Source organism: Saccoglossus kowalevskii, chromosome 22, assembly GCF_978046115.1.
Source record: "Saccoglossus kowalevskii chromosome 22, keSacKowa6.1, whole genome shotgun sequence".
Classification (NCBI taxonomy): domain Eukaryota; kingdom Metazoa; phylum Hemichordata; class Enteropneusta; family Harrimaniidae; genus Saccoglossus; species Saccoglossus kowalevskii.
Window position 1 is genome coordinate 9791751 of NC_140662.1, and position 22407 is coordinate 9814157.

The following is a 22407-nucleotide window of genomic DNA, read 5'->3' on the forward strand; positions in this document are numbered from 1 at the left end:
AGAAGTCGAAAATATCAGTTTTTACCAAAGATGACAAAAATATTCACCAAAATTAGAGAATTAAAGATATCATTACAAAATGAACAAATCTGAGAGAGGTCCACATGTAGTACCTATATATGTAATATCAAAGCGATTGCACTTGTGGTTTTTAACAAGAAGTCGAAAATATCAGTTTTTACCAAAAATGACAAAAATATTCACCAAAATTAGAGAATTAAAGATATCATTACAAAATGAACAAATCTGAGAGAGGTCCACATGTAGTACCTATATATGTATTATCAAAGCAATTGCACTTGCGGTTTTTAACAAGAAGTCGAAAATATCAGTTTTTACCAAAAATGACAAAAATATTCACCAAAATTAGAGAATTGAAGATATCATCACGAAATGAACAAATCTGAGAGAGGTCCACATGTAGTACCTATATATGTAATATCAAAGCAATTGCACTTGCGGTTTTTAACAAGAAGTCGAAAATATCAGTTTTTACCAAAAATGACAAAAATATTCACCAAAATTAGAGAATTAAAGATATCAACATGAAATGAACAAACCTAAGAGAGGTCTACCCAAGGTACATATACACCAAGTATCAAAGCATTTAGGCTTGTAGTTTTCAAGAAGAAGTCGAAAAAGTAAAACATTGACACGGACGACGACGACGGACAATCACTCATATGATAAGCTCCGCTCGACAAAGTCGACAGCGGAGCTAAAAATATATTGGGTAGCTTTTTTTTCTCCAATGATGTACCTTCTAATAGATTATTTCCATTATAACCATGCATCAATAAAGGTTTGAAATATAAACAAGCAGCCTATCGGCTGAGATAGCTCCGCTGTTAGCAATGCACATTTCAATTAAAGAACTGAAGACATCATTAGAAAATGAACAATATGAATAGTATCAAAGCAATCGGACTTACAGTTTTCAACAAGAAGTCGAAAATATCACTTTTTACCGAAAATGACAAAAATATTCACCAAAATTAGAGAATTGAAGATATCATCACGAAATAAACAAATCTGAGAGAGGTCCACATGTAGTACCTATATATGTAGTATCAAAGCAATTGGACTTGCGGTTTTTAACAAGAAGTCGAAAATATCACTTTTCACCAAAAATTGACAAAAATATTCACCAAAAATAGAGAATTAAAGATATCATTACAAAATGAACAAATCTGAGAGAGGTCCACATGTAGTACCTATATATGTAATATCAAAGCATTTGCACTTGCGGTTTTTTACAAGAAGTCGAAAATATCAGTTTTTACCAAAAATGACAAAAATATTCACCAAAATTAGAGAATTAAAGATATCATTACAAAATGAACAAATCTGAGAGAGGTCCACATGTAGTACCTATATATGTAATATCAAAGCAATTGCACTTGTGGTTTTTAACAAGAAGTCGAAAATATCAGTTTTTACCAAAAATGACAAAAATATTCACCAAAATTAGAGAATTAAAGATATCATTACAAAATGAACAAATCTGAGAGAGGTCCACATGTAGTACCTATATATGTAATGTCAAAGCAATTGCACTTGCGGTTTTTAACAAGAAGTCGAAAATATCAGTTTTTACCAAAAATGACAAAAATATTCACCAAAATTAGAGAATTGAAGATATCATCACGAAATGAACAAATCTGAGAGAGGTCCACATGTAGTACCTATATATGTAATATCAAAGCAATTGCACTTGCGGTTTTTAACAAGAAGTCGAAAATATCAGTTTTTACCAAAAATGACAAAAATATTCACCAAAATTAGAGAATTAAAGATATCAACATGAAATGAACAAACCTAAGAGAGGTCTACCCAAGGTACATATACACCAAGTATCAAAGCATTTAGGCTTGTAGTTTTCAAGAAGAAGTCGAAAAAGTAAAACATTGACACGGACGACGACGACGGACGACGACGGACAATCACTCATATGATAAGCTCCGCTCGACAAAGTCGACAGCGGAGCTAAAAAATATGAATAGGTAGGGTTATCAGAAACAATTATTTTTTTCTCTGCATTGTTTAGAAGTTGATAGAAATTTCATGGAAATGTTATAATGGCATGAACCATCGATCACCCTCATCATCACAAAGACACACTTATTATCGTTCCCAATATATCTACAGCAGGAGTGGCTGGCTCACTTACTGCACTCAGCTTTTTCATCCGAGTCATCCCCACAATCATTATCAAAATCACAATGCCATGCTTCTGGAATACAAAACCCATTGTCACATGTATACATCCCGACATCACAAGTACGGGAATCTGAAATAGAAATAATATTGTTGACAAATATTATTAATTCTAAAAGGAAATTAAGGTCACTTTTTTTTGTTAATCTACTTATATTTTACTTTGGAAAAAACAGCACATCACTAGACATTACTGAATCATGTCCTATCATTCTGCTTCTGCATCAAAATATTTTTGTTTTGATGATAAATGGTGTCCACTTTCCACATTCAATATAAAGTGTTTTAATTTATATGCAGATTTTCTGGTCCAAATTTTTCTGCATTTTTTCTTATATTCTTCACTATTTCTGGAAATGAACCGTAATTATGGAGCCAACAGACAAACTTTGGCTATTTTTGTCCCAATCTTCAAAAACAAGTCATTGTCAATGACACATCCCTGTTCCGTTCATATTTGAGTGACATATACATTCAAAGCAGATCATGACTGAAATGCACCTGCATATGTACAACACATTGTGCTAAATCTGAACAAAATGCATCCATGCATGACTGAGATCCGGTTCTGGAATTGTGAAAATATGTGATTTTGATGCATTTTCGGCCTTAAAATGGCCATCATTCCGCTATTGTTAAGCAGATCATGAAACAAATGCACATATCTATTTGTGACATGATGTACCATGTGTGTGTGAAGTTTGAACTTGATCAATCCAGACATGTCTTGGATACGGATCCAGAACTGAATTCTTTAACAAAATGGCCGCCGGTCGGCCATTTCGAACTTCATCCGAAAAAAAAAAAAAGACGTGCATCAAGGTGCTATTATGTTTAATGTATGTACCAAATTTGAACAAAATCCATCCATGCATAACTGAGATACGGGTCCGGAATGGTGAAAATGTGCAATTTCAATGCATTTTCGGCCTTAAAGCGGCCCCCATTTGGCTATCGTTAATGAGATCATGAAACAAATGCACATACATATTTGTGACATGATGTACCTTGTGTGTGTGAAGTTTGAACTTGATCAATCCAGACATGTCTCGGATACGGATCCAGAACTGAATTCTTTAAAACAAAATGGCCGCCAGTCGGCTATTTCGAACTTGATCCGAAAAAAAAAATGACGTGCATCAAGGTCCTATTATGCTTAATGTATGTACCAAATTTGAATGAAATCCGTCCATGCATAACAGAGATCCGGGTCCGGAATGGTGAAAATGTGCGATTTCAATGCATTTTCGGCCTTAAAGCGGCCGCCATTTGGCTATCGTTAATGAGATCATGAAACAAATGCACATACATATTTGTGACATGACGTACCTTGTGTGTGTGAAGTTTGAACTCGATCAATCCAAGCATGTCTCAGATACGGATCCAGAACTGAATTCTTTAAAACAAAATGGCCGCCAGTCGGCCATTTCGAACCCGATCCAAAAAAAAAAATGACGTGCATCAAGGTCCTATTATGTTTAATGTATGTACCAAATTTGAACAAAATCCGTCCATGCATAACTGAGATCCGGGTCCGGAATGGTGAAAATGTGCGATTTTGATGCATTTTCGGCCTTAAAATGGCCGCTATTCGGCTATCGTTAATTGGATCATAAAAAAAATGCATGTGCATATGTCCCATATAATGTGTGATGTATGAGTGAAGTTTGAACTTAATCGGTCCATGCATGTTCGAGATACAGGTGATCACGGACGCACGGACGCACGGACGGACGGACGCACACAGGGCAAAACATAAGTCCCCGTTTTCGGACTGTGTCCGAACGGGGACTAATAAAAGGCAGACTATAAACAAGACTATTTTGTGATGAAAAAGGGGGACTAGTAGTGAAAACTTTAATGCTTTTGGGTCAGACATCCATGTGGTAAGCTAAGGTAGACTCCTCTGTTAATAATAATGTAGATATTTTGGACCACCAGCTACAAAAGACTCCCTAGTTAACCAAGTATTATTCAGTATGATTGTACACTGCAATTGTTATAACATCACCGTCAAAATATAGAAATATTTTGATAACACAAAATCAGAATAATTCTAGATTGAATACATTCCCAAACATGATGAAAATACTATTGACACTCTGCGGATGTTGAACAATGCATTATGGGTAATTCCCAACTTACCACAAAAGTCTGGGTCCTCATCAGAGTTATCTTTGCAGTCATCGTCGCCGTCACATAAAAAATTCTCTGACACGCAATGGTGGTTGTTACAGCGAAACTGTGATCTCTCACAGCTACGTAGTTCTACGCAAGCAAAAGTACATAGAATTGTTACAGCAAATCTAATAATCTAAGAAATTTTCTTTGCACCAAACAAATCTTACAATGTCTGATCAAAGTCTACAAAAATGTTTCGTACAATCTTGTACACTCATTAGACACATTGTTTCTTTGATAAATTGTACTTACCACAGTGTTCCTCGTCAGACATATCACCACAATCATTATCACCGTCACAAATCCACACAGATCGTGTACAGTTGAAGTTATCACACTGAAACCAACCTGGGTTACATACCCTTATTGCTGTAAACAAACCAATAGCATAATATGAACGGTGTAAAATTGACCACTTTGAGTGCAATTTTAGTCCATTATTTTATTATTGTCTTCAATTTCTTTGTTAATTTTAGAAGTAATAGACATAATTTCTCTTTGCTTACAGTTCCTAATCAACATTTTCGAAAAAAAAATACATTTTTTGAAGAGTTGATTTTGGCACACAAAAAGTTGAAAAACAAATAACAAATAACAAAAACAGTACAATCATTGTGACCTCCTTATGATGAATTCAACTTCAAACTATGTGGTTATACAAGCCAGAGCATTTCCCAATGACTTCCATAAATATCTAGCTCTGACTACAAATAACTCATTTGCACAAGATATTTTTGTTACATTACGCATGATGAATGCTGGGAGAAATATATTCAAGAAAAATAAGTATTGTTAATGTCTAATAACATAGATTCCTATGGGAATTGATCTGATAATAACCATTTTTGTGACATGATTTGAACTGGATAGAAACACTCAAAAAGATATAGCCTATAATTAAATAACAATATTGAATAACACTTTCAACCATACATGTATTTAACAATTGAAGTACTACGCATCAATCAAAGAAAGCTTAGAAGGACTCCCATGTGCTGAGAGTATTGGAGACACATTAAAAATAATTCGAAATTACTTGTACTTGAGATATTGATGGAAAAGCTGAAAACTAATTATGCAAATCAGAAAATTAATATATTAGAGTGTAAAACTAATGAGGTCTGCGCAATGTAACAGACCATCTAATAGTATGTACTAAGTTTTATTGAAATGTGATTAGAACCAAAAAATCAAAGAAAGCTTAGAAAGAACTCCCATGTGCTGAGAGTATTGGAGACACATTAAATATAATTCAAAATTACTTAGCTGAAAACTAATTATGCAAATCAGAAAATTAATATGACCAGATTTGAGTGTAAAACTAATGAGGTCTGCGCAATGTAACAGAACCAAAAAATTATGAATTATTATGCTTATTAGGGAATTAATATGAACAGATTTTTACCCCAAACTAATTAGGTTTGTACATTGTCCTAGAGCATCTTTGTACTAAGCTTCATTGAAATGGAATAATTAACACCGCGAAAACTCCAAAATTTCGACCCCTCTAAAAATTTGACCGCCTATTTATTTGCCGGGTTTCGGTGTTTTATTTACCTCCAAATTTTCGACTCCACTAAAAATTGCCGACTCATTCTTATTCGAAAATTGCGACCAGTTTTAGTTTTCCCCCAAACGAAAAAAAAACCGATGTGAGCGTTCAAACGGGACCTTCCTCAAAGGCATGAATCCGGGTTTCTGATTGACTGACAGATTTTTATTTTATTGGTAACGAAAATATATTCTAAATAAACGAAGTTTCAAATAAAAACGAACACAAAAATCTCGGCATGCTGCGTTTCTGAATTGTTGATTATTACTGTACTCAGTAGTGATTATAATAATGTACACAAAATAAATTTGTTGAATGGTTATGAAATACAAATAAAAGTCAACTTAGTTTCATCGTAAGCGAATGATTCCGGTCTCGTATAAACGTTTGATGCTGTAGGATATCCGCCATGTTCTCTTAGGTCAAATAGGTCAAATCGCTAATTAACCAATCAAAAAGCTGGATGATGCGAAAACGGCATGATTTTTTTTAAATAAAAAAATTAGTTGTTTTTAAAAAATAAACTGGTCATCTGAAGAATAATTTAACATTGTTCACAGTGATAACAGCTCATTCTCGAAAGGAAGCTTACCCGCTCACGCTAGTCACGATAAAAATCATACACGTGTACTCTTGAATAGACAGACGTCAATGACTACGGTAAAACTTAGACTCTATTTTAGCCGGCAGGATTGATTGAAATGTCCGAAAAATGACGCCAAAATACACCTTAAAAGTCCCATTTTATTTTCTTAAATCCCATTATATTTTTTAATCCAAGGGCGAATTTACGGCAGAATTTGGTCCCTCAAATCACCGGTACGGTGCTCAAATAAGGGACACGTGAGCTTTGATTCTAACCGGATACATTGCACTGGGTCGGGGAGATCGTTTGCTAAACTTCCATGTATCTTTTGTCCAATGGGTACCTGTACTTCGAACATTCACAAGTTTTCCTAGGTAGTGCGAGACAGCTTTGTCTTTTGACCTATTAGTTTTGTGCTGACCTCTTCTCCGCGTCTTGATGTTTTGTTTTGCTTGTCATAATACTCACTGATTGATGACTTTGTTTAGATTTTGAGTTACAACTCGGCCACGACCTTTGCTTTTACCGTGAAACATGAGGAAGTTTACGTCAATTGACGGACATTGCATTTTTTAAAAACTAATGAAGCACACTGTCTATCATCCCCATTTTTTTTTGCTGATTTCTATTCTGAAAAATTCGACCGTCCGAAAATGCACCTTAATTTTGACTCTAAAAACACGTCACATTTCTAACACAAATTATTTAAAACCAGTCGAAATTTTGGAGTTTTTACGGTACTTTAGATATCAGTGTGAAAGATTAAAATTGGTTAATTATGCAAATTAGGTAATTAATATGTACAGATTTTAACCCACAATTATTCAGGTCTGTCTATTGTCCTACAGCATCCATGTACATTCATTGATATGTGATGTATAGTACCTGAGATATCAGTGTGAAAGTTGGTTAATTATGCAAATTAGGTGATTAATATGCACAAATATTTACCGGAAACTAATTGGGTCTGCATAATTCTAGATTCATTGAAATATGATGATTAGTACTTTAGATATCAGTAGAAAAGCTGAAAATTAATTATGCAAATTAGGTAATTAATATGCACAATTATTTACCCTAAAACTAATCAGGTCTCTGCATAGTCCTAAAGGATCTATGTACCAAGTTTCATTGAAATGCGATGATTAGTACTTGAGATACCCGTGGAAAAGCTGAAAATTAACTAATTATGCAAATTAGGTGATTAATATGCACAAATATTTATCGAAAACAATCAATCTCTGCATAGTCCTTGAGTATGTAAGTACCAAGTTTCATTGAAATGTAATGCTAACTACTTATATCAAATGCTGAAAATTAATTAATTATGCAAATTAGGTAATTAATATGTACTGATATTACCATAAAAACTATCAGGTCTGTGCAGTGTCGTATGACATCTATGTACCAAGTTTCATTGAAATGTGATGATTAGTACTTGAGATATCAGTGGAAAAACCGAAAATTGACTAATCATTATGCAAATTAGGTAATTAGTATCCACGGATTATTACCAAAAACTAATCAAAACCTAGCATTAGTTCAGAGCATCTATGTACCAAGTTTCATCAAAATCCAATGAGTGGTTGTTTAGATATCAGTGGAACAGTCATGGAACCACTAAAAAATAGCTAATTATCATGCAAATTAGGTAATTAATATGCACGGATTTTTACCAAAAATTAATCAAATCTGCGCATATGTTCAGAGCATCTATGTACCAAGTTTCATCAAAATCCAATGAGTGGTTCTTTAGATATCAGTGGAACAGTCATAGAACAGCTAAAAATTAGCTAATTATCATGCAAATTAGGTAATTAACGAGCATGGATTTTTACCAAAACCTAATCAAATCTGCGCATTGGCCCAGAGCATCTATGCACCAAGTTTCATCAAAAACCAATGTATGGTTCTTGAGATAGCAGTGGAACAGTCGGACACACATACACACATACACACATACACACATACACACATACACACATACACACATACACACATACAGACACACTAACTGCAAAGACTCCCATTTTGTGCTTCGCACATGGGAGTCAATTATGAACTATGTTAATAAGGGAATTATTATGAACATATTAATATTAATATTAACCGCAAATTAATTAGGTTTGTACATTGTCCTAGAGCATATTTCTACAAAGTTTCACTGAAATGTGATGATTAATATTTGAGATATCAGTGAGAAAGTTGAAAATCGATTAATTATGTAAATTAGGTGATTAATATGCATAAATATTTACCGAAAACTAATAGGGTCCCTGCATTGTTTTAGATTCATTGAAATGTGATTAGTACTTGAGATATCAGTGGAATTAATTAACTATGCAAATTAGGTAATTAATATGCACAATTATTTACCCTGAAACTAATCAGGTCTCTGCATAGTCCTTGAGTATCTATGTACCAAGTTTCATTAACATGTAATGCTTACAACTTGAAATATCAAAAGCTGAAAATTAATTAATTATGCAAATTAGGTAAATAATATGTATTGATATTAGCCTCAAAATTATCAGGTCTGTGCAGTGTCCTATGACATCTATGTACGAAGTTTCACTGAAATGTGATGATTATTACTTGAGGTATCAGTGGAGAAAAACGAAAATTGTCTAATCATTATGCAAATTAGGTACTTAATATGCATGGCTTTTACCAAAAACTAATCAAATCTGCGCATAAGTTCAGAGCATCTATGCACCAAGTTTCATCAAAATCCATTGAGTGGTTCTCTAAATATCAGTGGAACAGTCATGGAACAGAGATCATGCAAATTAGGTAATTAATATGCATGGATTTTTACCAAAACCTAATCAAATCTGCGCATTGGCCCAGAGCATCTATGCACCAAGTTTCATCAGGCATTACAGGATGACAATCACTGAAGGTACATGCCGATCAATACAAACGCCATACTGCTTTTGTGCATATTTTTGCAAGATTTATATGATATACATGTACAATCTTTTTCTGGCATGTATTAATAATTTATTTAATTATTTTTGTGATAATAACATAGTATATTGAAACATTCCACTAGTGTTAAAACAAGCAGCCTGAGATACAAGTAGCTCCGCTGTTAGCAATGGTCATTTCAAATAAAGAATTGAAGATATCATTAGAAAATGAACAAATCTGAGAGAGGCCCACCAGTATTGCCTGTATGTATAATATTAATTTGAAAGGAATCGGACTTCCAGTTATCAATAAGAAATCAAAAATATTAATTTTTACCCAAAATTACAAAAATATTTACCAAAATTAGAGAATTGAGATATCATCATGAAATGAACGAATCTAAGAGACGTCACCTGATGTATATACACCTCAAGTATCAGGATAGTAGTTTTCAAAAAGAAGTTGAAAAAGTAACAAGCAGCCTGTCAGCTGAGATAGCTCCGCTGTTAGCAATGCACATTTCAATTAAAACAAGCAGCCTGTCGGCTGAGATAGCTCCGCTGTTAGCAATGCACATGGCAATTAAAGAACAGAAGATATCATTAGAAAATGAACAAATCTGAGAGAGGTCCACATGTAGTACCTATATATGTAATATCAAAGCAATTGGACTTGCGGTTTTCAACAAGAAGTCGAAAATATCACTTTTTACCAAAAATTACAAAAATATTCACCAAAATTAGAGAATTGAAGATATCATTACAAAATGAACAAATCTGAGAGAGGTCGACATGTAGTACCTATATATGTAATATCAAAGCAATTGGACTTGCGGTTTTCAACAAGAAGTCGAAAATATCACTTTTTACCAAAAATGACAAAAATATTCACCAAAATTAGAGAATTAAAGATATCATTACAAAATGAACAAATCTGAGAGAGGTCCACATGTAGTACCTATATATGTAATATCAAAGCAATTGCACTTGCGGTTTTCAACAAGAAGTCGAAAATATCACTTTTTACTAAAAATGACAAAAATATTCACCAAAATTAGAGAATTGAAGATATCATCATGAAATGAACAAATCTGAGAGAGGTCTACCCAAGGTACATATACACCAAGTATCAAAGCATTCAGGCTTGTAGTTTTCAAGAAGAAGTCGAAAAAGTAAAACATTGCCACGGACGACGGACGACGACAAAGTCGACAGCGGAGCTAAAAATGAAGATATCATTAGAAAATGAACAATATGTATAGTATGAAAGTAATCACAATTGCTGTTTTCAACAAGAAGTCGAAAATATTACTTTTCACCAAAAATGAGAAAAATATTCATCAAAATTAGATAATTGAAGATACAGTACAATTCTTGCGAAAGCTTTGGCTTTTGTGGCATCATTGTCGCCTCAGCATTGCATCATTGTGACATCAGCTTCGCGTCATTGAAAATTGAAGCTGTGTTCACCTCGCTTATTTTGTGGCATCATCGTTGCCTCAGCTTCGCAGTCTCATGGCAACAACATGGCATCAGTTTCAAAGTATTGTGACATGAGTATGACCTCATTATTTTCACACGGAAAGGCAGTAGATAAAAACACATGCACAGAAGTTTGATATGTAATCGATTTGAAATTCAAGGCGGTAAAAGGGAATAAAATAAATATGACCAAGAGTAAAATGACATTTAACAAAAATATCTTGTTTAATTATTTAATGTTGCAAGTATTGGGTACCAAAAACTTTGTGAAGTACATTTCAATCTGCAAGGTGACGAGTGTCATATTGACTGCAAGGAAAATCGTGATAAATTTAAATCACACAATGCAATCGTCATTTCGATACAACACAATTAGCTATACGAAATGAAATGGTGCGTCGGCGTTGTCCCCTGCCATCTTGATACAAAGTTCCAAAACAAGTGCGTACATTTCTAACTATGATTGGATGGTTGTGGTGGAGTCGGTCTGATAAAATTTTACATCCAATTTTCAAAATTAAGTCACGATCAGTGACCTGAGCTCGATCTATACGTACTTTAAAAATATTCTCACAAAAAATATTTTCAAATAAAAACCACATGCCGTACAAGAAATCGAATACACTTGACATGCAGAAATAATTTATTGGGCTTCAGAAAAAAACGTGTCCATTTAGTTGTAGCTGTAAATATTTGATGACCAGTCGATGAACAATTTGAAACTCATGATACACATAGAAGTCATTCGATACTGAATATCATTGACCCCAATCTGGTTTACCTTATTTCCCAACTTGCAAAACTGATTTGTATCTCAGCCCATTTTTTTCTTTCTTTTTTTGAACTGAGGTCAAACCCCAGCCGTTTGTCAAATTATACCGATGTTTTTCAGTGAATAATTGTGAAGCAAGTCACAGCACAAAAAAACTATGTGAATCGACGCCGGAGATTGGATGGTACGATGACCCTTAAATTAGCGTCAAATATGCTTTGTTACAATATCATTGATTGGCTGAGAGTCACCTGATCGGAGCACGACCTGGGTCACAGAACCATATTTGTTCGTATTATCAACAGGATTTTGCGAGAGTACCACACCCACATTTTCAACCTTTTTTAGCGCGGAAGTTGCCAACAAATGTCGAAAACTCGTGAATTTTATGGATTTGAATAAAACAAGTCATTGTCAATGACACGTCCCCGTTCCGTTCATATTTGAGTGACATATACATTCAAAGCAGATCATGACCGAAATGCACCTGCATATGTACAACACATTGTGCTAAATCTGAACAAAATCCATCCATGCATGACTGAGATCCGGTTCTGGAATTGTGAAAATATGTGATTTTGATGCATTTTCGGCCTTAAAATGGCCCCCATTTGGCTATCGTTAATGAGATCATGAAACAAATGCACATACATATTTGTGACATGATGTACCTTGTGTGTGTGAAGTTTGAACTTGATCAATCCAGACATGTCTCGGATACGGATCCAGAACTGAATTCTTTAAAACAAAATGGCCGCCAGTCGGCTATTTCGAACTTGATCCGAAAAAAAAATGACGTGCATCAAGGTCCTATTATGTTTAATGTATGTACCAAATTTGAATGAAATCCGTCCATGCATAACTGAGATCCGGGTCCGGAATGGTGAAAATGTGCGATTTCAATGCATTTTCGGCCTTAAAGCGACCGCCATTTGGCTATCGTTAATGAGATCATGAAACAAATGCACATACATATTTGTGACATGATGTACCTTGTGTGTGTGAAGTTTGAACTCGATCAATCCAAGCATGTCTCAGATACGGATCCAGAACTGAATTCTTTAAAACAAAATGGCCGCCAGTCGGCCATTTCGAACCCGATCCAAAAAAAAAAATGACGTGCATCAAGGTCCTATTATGTTTAATGTATGTACCAAATTTGAACAAAATCCGTCCATGCATAACTGAGATCCGGGTCCGGAATGGTGAAAATGTGCGATTTTGATGCATTTTCGGCCTTAAAATGGCCGCTATTTGGCTATCGTTAATGAGATCATGAAACAAATGCACATACATATTTGTGATATGATGTACCTTGTGTGTGTGAAGTTTGAACTTGATCAATCCAGACATGTCTCGGATACGGATCCAGAACTGAATTCTTTAAAACAAAATGGCCGCCAGTCGGCCATTTCGAACCCGATCCAAAAAAAAAAATGACGTGCATCAAGGTCCTATTATGTTTAATGTATGTACCAAATTTGAACAAAATCCGTCCATGCATAAATGAGATCCGGGTCCGGAATGGTGAAAATGTGCGATTTTGATGCATTTTCGGCCTTAAAATGGCCGCTATTCGGCTATCGTTAATCGGATCATGAAAAAAATGCATGTGCATATGTCCCATATAAGGTGTGATGTATGAGTGAAGTTTGAACTTAATCGGTCCATGCATGTTCAAGATACAGGTGATCACGGACGCACGGACGCACGGACGCACGGACGGACGGACGGACGGACGGACGCACACAGGGCAAAACATAAGTCCCCGTTTTCGAACTGCGTCCGAACGGGGACTAATAAAGCTAGCGATTGGTAAGACTGGTTAATAATATATCCCCCGATGTTGTTCGAATTTTTTTATTTTATTTCAAGGTGAGAAATGGATAATTGAAGTTCCATCGATTTCAAGGCGACTGTTTTACCATGACAACTCTACGCTGTGTTGTAGTTTCGCGAGGTAAAAAAAAATATATATAATAAATAGTACTTGTTTAATTATTTGATTTTACAGCCCGCAAATTACGGGACATGATCCCCATGAATTACGATAAATAAATGCTGATTGTGTTGAATGACGAACGTCAGGGCCGTTTGAAGAAACCAACGGGAATCGATATTCCAAACAAATTATTGGGACACAGTCGGTAGACATTTCAAACAAATGAAATTGTTAAAGAAAAACGAAATTTTCCCAGATATTTACGAACATACTGTCATACCAAATAAATGCAAAATTGACAAATACACAAAGAGATATTAGGTTTTATTTTAGCCTTAGAAATATTTTCTTTCACTCAGTCCATGCGTGGGACTTCTATTTAGCGTCATGGTCCTTCGGCTTGTCTTCTCCTTGGGGGAAATAACAATAATTATACAAATAGTAATCTCAACACAGTCAGGAAAAGAAACCCAGACAACCATGTCGTACTTCTGGTGAAATACATTTTGTAGCACTACGTCACACTTCAGAATATTGTTTAAAATAAAATAGTCAATCCCAGCCAAATCAAGGTCAAAGGGTCAGATTGCGTGCATATAATTATAGATAGTTAAAACAAAAAGTATTTGAACTTTTGACGGTTGTTCAACATCTATGCACGGTTACTAAAATAGTAACCGTGATCTATGAAAACCAGAACATTTTTTAGTAGTTTGAATTTTTTCACAGTCGAAAATAAAGTAGAAATTCAACAAGCGGTCGCAAAAGCGAGCGACTGAAAAGCGGAAGCAGGCGAGAGGTTGGGCGAAATGAGTTCTGTACTTCGTTGTTTGAACTCTGATGAAGCGATGCTGATGCCACATTGCCACAATGAAGCGAAGCGATAACCGCCTAACTTTTTAATGTCGCGACAATGACAATGCCATAATGATGCGATGCTGAAGCAAAGGTGAAGCTGAAGTGAAGCCAAAGCTTTCACGAGAACTGTTCTGTATCATCACAAAATGAACAAATCTATGAGAGGTCTATCTGAGATACCTACAAAAAGTCGAAAATATAATTTTCTACCAAAAATTACAAAAATATTCACCAAAATTAGAGAATTAAAGATATCATCACAAAATGAACAAAACTGAGAGAGGTCCAAATGTAGTACCTATATATATAAGCCGAACAAGTAAGAAGTTGACGCGGACGACGCAGACGGACAATCACTCACATAAGCTCCGCTCGACAAAGTCGACAGTGGAGCTAAAAAGTTCAAGTGGACGACGACAGACAATCACTCATATGATAAGCTGCATGACAAAGTCGACAACAAGCTAATAAGGCATGATAAAAGTGTACTCACGACAACTTGTAGGCTCATCTGAGGCATCTCTGCAATCTGCTTGACCATCACATTTCCATAGTAACGGGATACACTTCTCGTTATCAGCACATCTATACTGAGTATTACTACAGTTTGGCATACATTCACGTTGATTTGACTGCAGCACAAAGTCATCAGGGCAAGCACAGCTAAACGTAGTCCCCCCAGGGGAGATGAGACACAAATGGGAACAGCCTCCATTGTTGCTACCACAGGGATTCGGCACTGTAATTAAAGCAATAATATACGGTTAAAGAATCACTCTCATGGTTCCATGTTTTAACCTTTTCACCACCAGACTTTTCTGCCTAAATTTTTCTGCATTTTTTCTTATATTCTTCAATATTTCTGGAAATGAAACTTAATTTTGACGCCAACAACCAAATTTTGAGTTAATTTTCAGTTTTTACTCAAAAACATTAGCTATTTTTGTCCCAATCTCATCTGAAAACGTCCTATAATGTCCAACGTATATACATGTACCAAGTTTGAACAAAATCCATCTGTAAGCAGCAGAGAATTGCTTGATTTTGATGATTTTTTAGCACAAAAGTAGCCACCATTCAGCCATCTTGAATCAGATCGTTAAAACAATTGATGTGCATATGTATAATATCATGTATGATGTATGTGTGAAGTTTTATTGTGATTGGTCCAGGCATTTCTAAGATACAAGTGTGGATGCACGCACGCATAGGGTCAAAAATAAGTCTGAACCGGGAATAATAAAACCCTCATTTTTATTGTATGTGAAGCTATTGCTGTGAATATGCTCTTTAAAACACCCTAGTCGACATGTTGCATATTAAAATTTTGTGTAAACATGGGTTCCACACCTAACCGGATGTGGTGCGACAATCAGTTCACAAATATTGTTTTTTATACTAAAATCACAATAAAAGTCAGAAAAAATTCATTTTTATTGTCTGCAAAGCTGTTGCTATGAATAACTGGAGTAACTTAAATTTAAACGACAACTATCCAGAATCTGAGAGAGCTAGATAAAAAAATGTGACGCAGTGAAAAGCAAATTGTTTAAAAATGAAATCGGACTCACTTTCACGTTGTCTGAGTGGATGGTAGACATGGAGATCCATTGGTCTGTGTATGGTTGTTTGCAGCACAACCCTGTTTTCTCCAGTGAATTTATCAGCCTTATAAATAGCCTTAGTATTCCAATCTGTCCAATAAATGTAGTTTTCAAACAAGGAAATGGCAAATGGATGGGATATGCCTGTATCTGTGACACGATGCTGATTGGAACCATCCAAATCTGCAAACCTAAATGGTGTAAAAACAACAGTAACAATGAAATGGCAAATGGATGGGATATGCCTGTATCTGTGACACGATGCTGATTGGAACTACATGTATCCAAATCTGCAAACCTAAATGGTGTAAAAACAACAGTAACAATGAAATGGCAAATGGATGAGATATGCCTGTATCTGTGACACGATGCTGATTGGAACCATCCAAATCTGCAAACCTAAACGGTGTAAAAACAACAGTAACAATGAAATGGCGAATGGATGGGATATGCCTGTATCTGTGACACGATGCTGATTGGAACCATCCAAATCTGCAAACCTAAATGGTGTAAAAACAACAGTAACAATGAAATGGCGAATGGATGGGATAAATGTATGCTGGTATCTGTGACGCAATGCTGATTGGACACGAATTAGTTCCATTTTTAGTGTGCTATTCTCACATAAAATGTTGCACAAATTTCAATAGTTTTGATCAAGGAGCAATGTCACACAGTCTACTTGGTCCGAAATTATGATTGAATTTTGTGGAAATTTCCCCAAATTTAAGTGTGAAAACAATTTGGCGCTCAAAAGGTTCTCACATGTTCAAATTTTATAAGACCCATATGCACCATGTAGCACAATGACTCCAGCTTAAACTAATCCATCTAACAATTTTTTTACTTTATTTTCGAAACGGTAAATTGGAAAATATTTTCGCTTGGAATTAATTTTCGCTATTTTCGCTGAGGGAATAATTCAGTGAAAATAATATCCCTTATTTTCTATATTTTACATTCCAACTCGTCAAAAATCAGTGAAAATAAATTCCATACAAAACACCCAAAAGTCTTTTAAGCGAAAAATAATTCCAGCCTAAAATAAAACAAGCAGCCTGTCGGCTGAGATAGCTCCGCTGTTAGCAATGCACATTTCAATTAAAGAACAGAAGACATCATTAGAAAATGAACAATATGTATAGTATCGGACTTGCAGTTTTTAACAAGAAGTCGAAAATATCACTTTCTACCAAAAATGACAAAAATATTCACCAAAATTAGAGAATTGAAGATATCATCACGAAATGAACAAATCTGAGAAAGGTCTACATGTAGTATCTATATACACGTATGTAATATCAAAGCAAATGAACTTTTGGTTTTTAACAAGAAGTCGAAAATATCACTTTTTACCAAAAATTACAAAAATATTCACCAAAATTAGAGAATTGAAGATATCATCACAAAATGAACAAATCTGAGAGAGGTCCACATGTAGTACCTATATATATAATATCAAAGCAATCGGACTTACAGTTTTTAACAAGAAGTCGAAAATATCACTTTTTACCAAAAATGACAAAAATACTCACCAAAATTAGAGAATTGAAGATATCATCACGAAATGAACAAATCTGAGAAAGGTCCACATGTAGTACCTATATATATAATATCAAAGCAATCGGACTTACAGTTTTTAACAAGAAGTCGAAAATATCACTTTTTACCAAAAATGACAAAAAAATTCACCAAAATTAGAGAATTAAAGATATCATTAAAAAATGAACAAATCTGAGAGAGGTCCACATGTAGAACCTATATATGTATTAAATATCAAAGCAATTGCACTTGCGGTTTTTAACAAGAAGTCGAAAATATCACTTTTTACCAAAAATGACAAAAATATTCACCAAAATTAGAGAATTGAAGATATCAACATGAAATGAACAAACCTAAGAGAGGTCTACCCAAGGTACATATACACCAAGTATCAAAGCATTCAGGCTTGTAGTTTTCAAGAAGAAGTCGAAAAAGTAAAACATTGACACGGACGACGGAGACGACGGACGCCGGACGCCGACGGACAATCACTCATATGATAAGCTCCGCTCGACAAAGTCGACAGCGGAGCTAAAAAAAGTATTTTACAGTTACTGTAATAGATGATTTTATTCCTTTATCCCAAAAGAGCATTGAAGATATATGGATTTTTAATCAAAAATCCAAATATGCATACAAAATACATGTACCACACTCAGTCAATCTAACAACACTGGTTTAGCCCCTGGCAATATTTTCTCCCATTCATTTTGTTTAACCGCAGAGGCTTTCATCATGTAATGTGTTAAATTAATGGAAATTTTAGTCAATATTTAAATATTTCACCTGAAAATTGAAATATTGTTCACAATATTTAAGAGAAAAGTGACAAAAGATGACAGATTGCTTACTCTATATAGTCATAGTGTGCATCAACCCAGTAAATTCTGTCCGTAGTATAGTCTATTGTCAAACCATTAGGCCATCCCACTTTTTCACCTTGTATAACAATACTCTGGTTGGTGCCATCCATTCCTATACGCCCAATGTGTGCATAACTCAAACTCCAGTCAGTCCAGTAAACATATCTAAAAATAGAAGTGGTCATGAAATAGTGTACAATGGAACAACATAATTTGATAAAAATATACAATACTCAAAACTTCCTAAAATATGAAAAAAAATATGCAGACCATTTTGAATCTATTTTCGACAAGGTTCACATAATGTGCCAGATAATTTAAGATTATGCAAATTTGATGAAAATTACATAAATTATGCAAATATCACAGTTACCCTATTCTGGGATGCACGACAACCGCTCGAGGCTCAAATAAACCTTTGCTCACAAGCGTCTTTCGACTAGTTCCATCTAGTTCAGCAACGTCTATCATATCATTAGAACGATCAGCCCAATATATTTTCCTTCAAATAAAAAATAAATATATCACACTATTTATCAGAAATGACAATATAAGTATCAAGAATATTCTCATCAGTATATGAAATTATAATTCTGAATTTGGTGGAAGAAAAATATGCAAATCAGCTAATTAATATGCACAGATTGCTTCTTGCATCAGGTATTCAACCACATATATTGTAACACAGACAAAACAGAGCATACAACTCAATTCCTAATCTTTTTTTCCATAGCAACAGTGACTGATATACAAGATATTTACTGAAACAAAAGGCAGACAACTTAAATTTTTCCAGATTGTGAAACCTACCTTCCTACCCAGTCAATGCCGATTCCTTCACCATCTGGCACAAAATGGCTGACAATGGTTTCCAAGCCAGTACCGTTCAGGAAGATTCGCTGCATTACATGACTGGGTACATCGGTGAAATAAATGCGCTCCTCGGCAATGTGAATATCTAGTGCGACTACGTTGGAAAATCCCTGCCCAATAAGTTCATAGTTTGATAGGTCAATGGCCAGTTTACGAATATAGTAGCGATTGCTGAAAACAAGAAATGGGTCAAAATCTGGAAGAAATCAAAAAACGAAAAAATTAGTTGAATCAATAATTGTCAATGACAAGTCTGTCAAATTTTAATGAATTTTTAGCACTAAATAACCATCTTGAATGAGATCATAAAACAAATGCATGTACATGTATATGATGTGAAGTTTGAATGAAATCGATCCACGCATGTCTGAGATACAGACGTGTTTGGAAGCATGGACAGATGCCCAGAGTTGAAATAAGAAATCCCTGTTATTTGACTACTTCTCAATAAGGACGAATTAAAGGTATTTGCCAGGTGTGGTTATTCAAATATCAGGTGATAATTAACTGCTAGGTTCTAAAACTTGGTATACACAAATACAGAATGCCAGCTTCTAAGGACATAACAAAGGGGATTAATTTTGTGCTCCATACATTTGTACACAGTGAATTTTTATTGTCTCTGCATTTGACTAGTGTTTATGGAAATATTGAAATATACACAATATTGAATTCAGTGTATATTACTGAAAAAAAGGGTCATACATCATTGCTTGCTCAAAGCCCCGTAAAATGAATTGCAGCATGAGACAATGTGGTAATGTGGTAATCTTTTAATGGTGAAATAAGTTTCCAAGATCTCTGGTAAGATGTGTCAACTGAAAATTGATCAGGGAACAAAATCAAGCGATATCACATCTATTGTATACATACATTTGCATAATCTAGAAAGATATGTAAATAGGTGATTTTCTGAGATCTTGCATACTGTATGAAAGATGCGAACCGAACGTCTGCCACAAAAATCGAACAGTTTGATTTTGAACTTGAATTACTTTATTTCATAGCTCACATCGAAAGGCCGATCTTTGACAGGTGAATAGTGCATTTGGATACCTAACATCAAATGTGTATATGGCACTTTATTAAGCATAGAAATATCCCCCACAATACTTTCGTGTTTGTTGAATCCCACGCGATGTTTGACGCCACTATGACCTTGGTATGTCCTGTTTTTATGTGCAATTTCACGCATAGCACAGCGCCTCGTAGGGAACAAAAAATGGCCTATTGTACATTTCAACTGAAACAATCATAATATGATTTCAGAACTTACCATCTTCGTGCTTGCAAGTACGATTGTCGTATCCTTCTCTAATGTACCCCTCAGTACATTTACATATGTAGCTACCATGAGTGTTTTCGCAAATTTGACTGCAAACACCGGGGGTTTCCGTACATTCATCAACGTCTTTGAAAATAAAATATTATTATTAATTTTAAAACATAATTTATTGTGGGGCATCCTGCATAGTCAGCATCCTTTGAGTGATTAATGTCTCCCAGTAGAATTTTTTTTTTTCCAAAAATAGTGGGATCTGGTACACATTTATAGACAGAAAGCCTATGATTTACGATACAAATCTGGCACCACTGTGTTTGTTATCGAGCCCTATACAATATTACATAGCTCACATAAAATTTATGTTTACCACCAAGTAAAAAAAAAAGTTTTCTCCAATAACGTTAATTTTCAACCAAACAGGCAAATAATGATTTTGATCAATGTATTTAAATTTTTATCAATAACTGTTACAAAAACAAGCAATTTTGAGTAGCATGCAGAAATGATAAAAGTTAAAATTACACTTTATGGTTAAACTTTTCACCAGCAGAATTTTTTCTTATATTCTTCAATATTTCTGGAAATGAGCCCTAATTTTGGAGCCAACAAAATTTTTGTTGAGATTTTTGTTGCAATTTTCTGAAGTAAAGTGCAAACTATATAAATGTGACTATTTTGTGACGAAAAGAGGAAACTGGTTGTGAAAAGGTATTTTGCTTCTGACGAGTTGATAAATTCATCTCAAATTTCATCAAACGATGATAAAAAAATTGCATCATTACAATTAAAATATAATAATTAAAATTTATAAAAAAAAAATCAACAAAATTTTTTTTCAAAAAAATGACTCACAAATGGTTGACTATGGAAATAATAAACATCAAAAACTTACCTCTACATGCCTTGCCGTCTTCCATTAAAGCGTACCCTTTATTACATTCACAATGAAACCCAGTTACTGTATCCACACAGGTATGCTCACACTGGTTAGATAAAACGTCAGCACACTCATTGATATCTGGCAAAAAAATAATTTATAGTTCTTTTGTTACGCCACCTGTGATTGGCTTATAGATGCACACAACACAACAGGTTGCATGAACACTTAAGTTAGAAGCCTACTCATGAATGCAAATCCCAGAATTTATTCATTTTCGAATAAATTATACTTTAGAGCAATATAAGAAAGGATGGTTGTATTTTAGTGGACAGTGGCCATTTTGGCCATTTTATAATGCTTTTATTATAGGTTCCTATGGCAGAGATAATAAGTTTCTCTCTTTAACACAAAAGAATGTACTGTAAATTGACTAATTTTCGCTGGGTTAAAATTTCGCTGATTTACCATTTTAGGCATATTCAGTGGGTTTTAAATTCACAGTTTTATCATGTAGATAATGTGTTCTATACCAAATTTTACATATTCACTGGGTTTTAATTTAGCGCATTTCCAGTCAGCGAAATAAGCAAAATTAAAACCCAGTGAATAATTAAATTAATTGTCATGCGATTTATAACCAGTTTTTTCAAAAAGTATGAGTATTAGGCTTCTACCTTAAGCCAATAGCAAAGAAAAAGAAGAAGAAAGTACTAACTGCAATGTCTTATTTTCTTTCACCTTTTGTGATTGGCGAGGTACACAAAATACAACAGATTGCATGAATACTTAAGCCAGAAGAAATAAATACTCAAGCCATTAGCAAAGAAGAAAAAAATACTTAAGCCAATAGCAAAGAAA

General features: G+C 34.5%; 1 protein-coding gene across 1 annotated transcript in view; it reads right to left on the reverse strand.

Annotated features, from left to right (window-relative positions):
• The window catches only part of LOC102802448 (low-density lipoprotein receptor-related protein 2-like), a 196092-nt gene that overhangs the window by 32269 nt on the left and 141416 nt on the right, over positions 1 to 22407 (reverse strand). Inside the window, exons 64-73 of the mRNA XM_085495716.1 lie at positions 21562 to 21687; positions 20661 to 20795; positions 19322 to 19580; positions 18885 to 19013; positions 18500 to 18676; positions 16074 to 16297; positions 14996 to 15241; positions 4651 to 4767; positions 4363 to 4485; positions 2171 to 2290 (exon numbers count right to left, since the gene is read on the reverse strand). Coding sequence (XP_085351842.1) covers positions 2171 to 2290; positions 4363 to 4485; positions 4651 to 4767; positions 14996 to 15241; positions 16074 to 16297; positions 18500 to 18676; positions 18885 to 19013; positions 19322 to 19580; positions 20661 to 20795; positions 21562 to 21687 — 1656 coding nt within the window. The remainder of the gene's footprint in view (positions 1 to 2170; positions 2291 to 4362; positions 4486 to 4650; positions 4768 to 14995; positions 15242 to 16073; positions 16298 to 18499; positions 18677 to 18884; positions 19014 to 19321; positions 19581 to 20660; positions 20796 to 21561; positions 21688 to 22407) is intronic.